The sequence below is a fragment of the Atta cephalotes genome (genome assembly GCF_000143395.1).
Source record: "Atta cephalotes unplaced genomic scaffold scaffold00023, whole genome shotgun sequence".
NCBI lineage: Eukaryota > Metazoa > Arthropoda > Insecta > Hymenoptera > Formicidae > Atta > Atta cephalotes.
The window spans coordinates 3,694,266-3,700,334 of NW_012130087.1; the positions used below are offsets into that span (position 1 = coordinate 3,694,266).

At 30.2% G+C, this 6,069-nt stretch overlaps 1 protein-coding gene across 1 annotated transcript in view; it reads right to left on the bottom strand.

The window, feature by feature from the left end:
- LOC105620019 (low density lipoprotein receptor adapter protein 1-like) overlaps positions 1–6,069 on the bottom strand; it is a 79,500-nt gene that overhangs the window by 6,343 nt on the left and 67,088 nt on the right. Inside the window, 1 exon segment of the mRNA XM_012201529.1 lies at positions 556–669. Within this exon segment, the coding sequence (XP_012056919.1) occupies positions 556–669 (114 nt within the window).

The following is a 6,069-nucleotide window of genomic DNA, read 5'->3' on the forward strand; positions in this document are numbered from 1 at the left end:
GAGAGAGAGAGAGAGAGAGAAGCTTCGTGGATCGGAAATAGTCTCGCGCCTGTAATTTCCCGAACAAATATCAAAATCGCGCACGCTCGCTACATCATCACGTCGTCATTATGTGGAATTGTTGATGCATTCCCAGGCATACATATATCTGTATATACAACGAATATAATTCAACACCGGATCGGCAAAACATGCAGCAAACTGTGTGAGTTTCACTTCATGCGATTAAAATTTCAGTCGGGCTAGCGTGTGGAAAACAATTATTCATTATCGTGATTCGTTTGTCAGAGAAAAAACGTTTTTTTTTTTTTTGGAAAAATGTATATTAATTTTTTAATGAAATTTATGTATTTATTTATATATTCTAATTTCTAATTACGTAAATTATTAATCTCTAATACCATCTCTCATATAAAAGTTTAAAAAAGTTTTATTTATAAGCTTAAACGTAATATAATACAGCATGTTAACAAATTTTTTAAGTTAATACAAAGTAAACTGCTAATCATATTTAACATTGATCTGTAATTTAATAGTTAATGATTATATTCTCACCTATATATCGATACCTGGAGTTGATCCTCCTCGGTGGCCAAATCCGTCATCCTAATTCCTCTCAAGCTCACAGCCAAAGAGACTCTTTGCAATTTTTTTTCCGCTCGCCTTCGCCTGTAATAATTAAATCAAACAAGATAAAAAATTATGCATCCATTAACAAGAAAATTTAATTTAATACAAATATTTTTATTCTCCCTGTGACATTCTTGTTTTAAAACTTAATAATATAATCTAATAACGTAAAGAAAACAAAAATACATATATATATTTTACAAAAACAGAATAATAATCTTCATTTTGCAATTTTTTCCATCAAACATTAAACATGTAAAGTTTAATAAAGAAAAATACTTACAATAATAAAATATAATATATTTTATTTTTAATCACTTTATACTTTCGTTTATAATTATAACGTTATTATTCTAATTTCTAATTAACTTACCTAATCAATTTATTTTAAAATTAAACAATAATTTTTATATGTTCTAAGATTTAATATGTATGTCTATAGAAAGAATAGAGAAAGTAAAGAGAAAAATCTGCAAGAACTTTAATTAACTTTTTATTAAAGCAACTTTTCTTTAATTCGTTTCCTGATATCTGTGGCTGCCAGAACATCTCTTTTCTCTACCATGTGAATATCCAAATTTCAAGAAGATCATCTGATAAATCATCTGATCGAATAATGAATCTTTATCGATTTCGTTCTATTGGATCGACAACAATTGTTTCCTCAAGCAGAAGGTGATATTTACTGAAGCATCTGGAGTAGATGCATGTACCCAAGAGCAAATCCGTGGTAAATCTGAGTAAAGTGAGGCTCGATTACCTTTTTCGAAAATCAAATATCTCGTTGTGCTAAACTTGAGCTCTCTCGCGTCGCTCCATTGCAACGCAATTACGGGTCTTCGCGCGGATTAAGCGGTCCATTTAACGATTTAACTCGCGCATGGAGATTCCGCTGCCTTAATCGCAAACGTCGCACGAGAGATTCCGGAGCGTTTCCCTAATCCGATAATTCTGAAGCGGATTCCGCATAGGGTCTCTCTCATAGGGTGTCACGGACACGTTATTGTAAAAGGATATGGATTCGCTTAATATCTTCGCAATTTAATTTCAGAACACATATGTATCACGCTCGGAAATATTACTTTTATCAAAATATACTATGAAAATGCCATAAATAAAATTTAGAAATTTAATTCAATTTAAATTGTAATTTTTGTCTCGTATAGAAAAAATTAAGATTGCAGAAGAAATATCATATAGGTTTTCCTATATATGAAAAAAAACATTTAATAAAAATACCGAATAAGCTTTTCTGTATATAAAAAAAATTAATAAAAATATCGATCTAATAATATTTATTTAATAATACGCCTCACGAATTAATTATTGCTTGATAATAGAAAATATTTATTCTAGAAATGAAATCATTCTTTAATTTATACGTAATTGACGTTAAAATGATTAAATTTGACAAGAAGCTAATTATGCGATGAAAATGCAAACTTTGTATGTATTAAATTCCATATTTGTGATTTATCAATGATGTATTAACAATGTTAACATTTGTAAAATTATTTCGCATGGCACTCGAGCTTTTAATTAAATTCTTTGCTCGCTTTTATTTAAATAACAATTACTAGAATTAAGCGAAAAGAGGATTGATATTCACGTTGTTTCGAGCAAAATCCGTGGAAATATTTGCATAAAGTTTCGCAATGGATTAACGAATCCTTTCGCAAGGAAAGAGAAACCTTACGCAGCGATAACTAAATTTAAATCCCATTAACACAAATCCTATCTTCATTTATTTTTTAAATATAAATAATATAATATAAGAATTTTTAATTTTATCGTATTTAATCTGCAACATAAGTATGTCTGTTAAATTATATTTTTGATAGCTATTTGTTGTAAGAAATCGGATATCGAGCAGATATTTCGTGCTCCTTCGATAAATTAAATATCCCAAGTCATTTTACCACAGTTTATTCCAAGAAATGACTTGAGAGTTAAACAAAATTTTTTAACGCAACTCTCAAATTTTCTCTTCGCGACTTTTTTTCATTTACGATTTTACAAAGACCTAATCTAAGGTGCGTGTGTTTACTTCCCCTTGAAGCAAGCAACGAAAGCAGCGACTTATGTCTCTAGCAATTATTTATATTAATCCGGATTACATATACGTTATAGTAATCTAAGGCTTCTGTACCAGTAGCTTCTTACTCGCAAATACTGAATAGCATTATCAGCGAGAACTTGTAGGAGTTGTAGGTTATAGGTAGCAACTGCATGACGGAAATGCAGAGTTGCCTTTATATGGTTGCGACATGGAAAGATGATGCTGTTGAACGCGCGAATAACTTCTGCTTTGCAACAGAAACATCTTAATCAGTAACTTAAAGTAAATTATTTCAAAAATACAAAAATAAAAGCACTTCTCTGCTTAACAATCGGCGTATAATTCCCGAAAAACATTCTAAAGTGCAATGAATCATACAGTATACATATAGAATTCAGTACATGGCAAAATGAAAATTATATAAATTTCACAAATTAGTTTCTTTAATGGAAGAGACGTAAATAACCAACAGGATTTATCGTTGTCAACGTGAAACAAAGAAACTGCCATAGAGATGGAAAGGATGCCCATCCAATCCAGTAAACCAGTAAATGAATGCGATGCTGCGAAGAGGAACTAACAATAATGGACGCAATTACGTAGGTACAAAAGACGATGAGAGAGGATCAATCGAAGCAGACGAACCCAGAGGGTCAATTAGCGCAAAGACGAAATGCAATGAATACTTCAATTCGGAAGTTGCCGATGCGGAATACGATTGAGTGCGTCGGAAAACTTTCAAATCAATCCAAACTGAGAGAGTTCGCAAAAAATAACTATTTGATCGCGTTGCAGCAAGAGCGCTTGAATGAACACAGTTTAATGCAATACTAACGACCTACATGCAATACATACCGCAAGATACACTCGTATTTTTTATTCCAATCTACAGTATATACAATATATATATATAGAGTTAGATTTTTGAAGCTCTTATAAATGATTTGCAGAAAAAGAGATAATTATAAATTATAAAAGATTCCTGAGAATTTAAATAATGTGAAAGGCAATGTTTTAAAATTGTGAAAAAGAAAGACAAGGAAACTAAAGAGAAGTAAGGAAGAATTATGAATTAAACTTCTTTATAAGATATATCTATATTATTAAGATATATCTATATTATTACAGACTAACTATGAAAATTTGTTATTAGGAAAGGTGAAACGTGAAATAAGAAAAGAGATGAGTGTTTTATATAATAATTCTGAAATATTAAAAGAAACATAATATTGATTGAGGAGTATAGAAGATAGTAGTATAAAGAAGTGGATAGGAAATATAAAAAAGGTTGTGATATGTAGAATAAGAAATGTATGTAAATTTGGGTTTAGGTAGTAATATTTTATGATATGAATGTAGATCACTGTAAAGAGTAAAATAAAAAAGTAATGATACGTAAGAAAGATAGATAGGTTTAAGTTTAGTAATATATACGGTAACGATATAGGTATATGGTAACATTTTAACAGAGAATTCTCAGCCGGTGAGCATGAGATATGGAAATGTTTGGTTAAGTGAAATCGTAATCCAAGTCCTTTCTTGGCTTTTGTCAACTAAAGTAAATAAATTCTTCAAAAAGTCTATAAATAACTATTTGTCATAAATATTTAAAAAATATCGCGGAAAAATGCAAGCTGTTCATTAATCTCAGAAATTGTAGGTATATATTGTTGATATTCATGTAAGCCATTTTTAATATAAACATATAATAGACATTGTAAATTTATTTTTATCAAATCTATGTATAAATAATGCAAATACTGCAGATTATATTTATTGTGGAATGAGAGAAATTTTGATGTATGCGCTTCTATCATGTGTTGACTGAATCTCTTCATTAATAACTGCATCGGGAGGAAATTGCCGAAATACATACATTACCGCTTTCTGCAATACTGTTCGTGTAATCTCGCAGTATGAGTTATAATCACTTCGAAATTGGAATTATATGAGACGCGGACGAAGTTTCGTTATTAATTAATCATGTTCCTCGCTATTAAATCGCATAAATTCATTCTCCTCTATCGATTACGCTATTCAACAAGGATTTCGCTGCCAAACTAGATTGAGAAACTGAACTTGGTAGAACTTTGTAATTTCATATGATAATTTCTTCTATCAATCTGTTACAATTAAATCACTTTTTAATTGTTTTTGTTATAATATGTTATTGTCACTCTAGGCTGGATTGTTTCATCTTTCGGTAAACTTCACTGTTTTATAGCTAATTCGGTTGAACACATTAGTATGCACTAGTGCATATTAAAGCCGTTGTACACTGACTTAGTCTGTGTAAAAGTAAAATATAAATATTTCGGATAATAAAATACAAAATTTATTTAACACCACAATAAAATGTATTAAGAATTTTAAGATTTCGTTTTTATATTTATATTAAATACATATTTTTACATCCATTACGATGGCTTTAATATGCACTAATGCACACTGAATGTTCCAATCGAATTCGCTATTACTTTCTTACTCTCCTATGTTTTTATTCTTTTACTCTTTCATTCAAAATATATAAATTACCAGTTTATCCGAAGATGAAACCGGCCCTAATTTGCATGTAATTTTAATAAATAAACAATATTTAATATCGATCTTCTATTAATTATTAAAATATCTGAATATGTACTGTATACGAAGTGTATGAAATTTCTTCAAAATAAATTGGAAATTTTTATCAGAGTAAATTTTTTCTCAATCGATATCCATATTTAATAAAACGTTAAAAATCGCGAGCTTGACAGTATTTTTCGAAAGCAATATCAGCAATGCTCGCAATATTTCATATACAAAGTAATTAGTGAACGAGTGGAAATTGGATCAATTAAATAACGGCAATTCTCATAATTAATGCCGTTTTTTAATATGCCTTTTTGTGCATTTTTTTGCGTTCAGTATTCTTGAACATTGGCAGGCAAAACACATGATTCGAGTTTCGACTATAAATCTTTAACGTCAATCGCTTGAATCTAGATGATATTAACAACAAAAAAGAAAAAGAAGAAAAAATAATAAGAACACCGTCGTGACAGAGACAAAGCAGCGAATAAACATGGCGCAAAGTAATCACGCTTCATTTTCATTAGCTCTATTAACGAACCCGTGGCTATGCGCGAGAAATTAGTGCCTTGCAATTTCAATTAAATTCTCTTCACGGCGGTTGCGTTGGAAAATGGTTGAAAGTAAATTACACGGTGCGATACAATTCCAACGATAAATAATACAGTGGCAATTTCCAACGCAAGTGGCAAACTTGCTCTCTCTCTCTCTCTCTCTCTCTCTCTCTCTCTCTCTCTCTCTCTCTCTCTCTCTTCTTCTTCTTCTTCTTCTTCTTCTTACTTACTTACTTATTATTATTATTATTATTA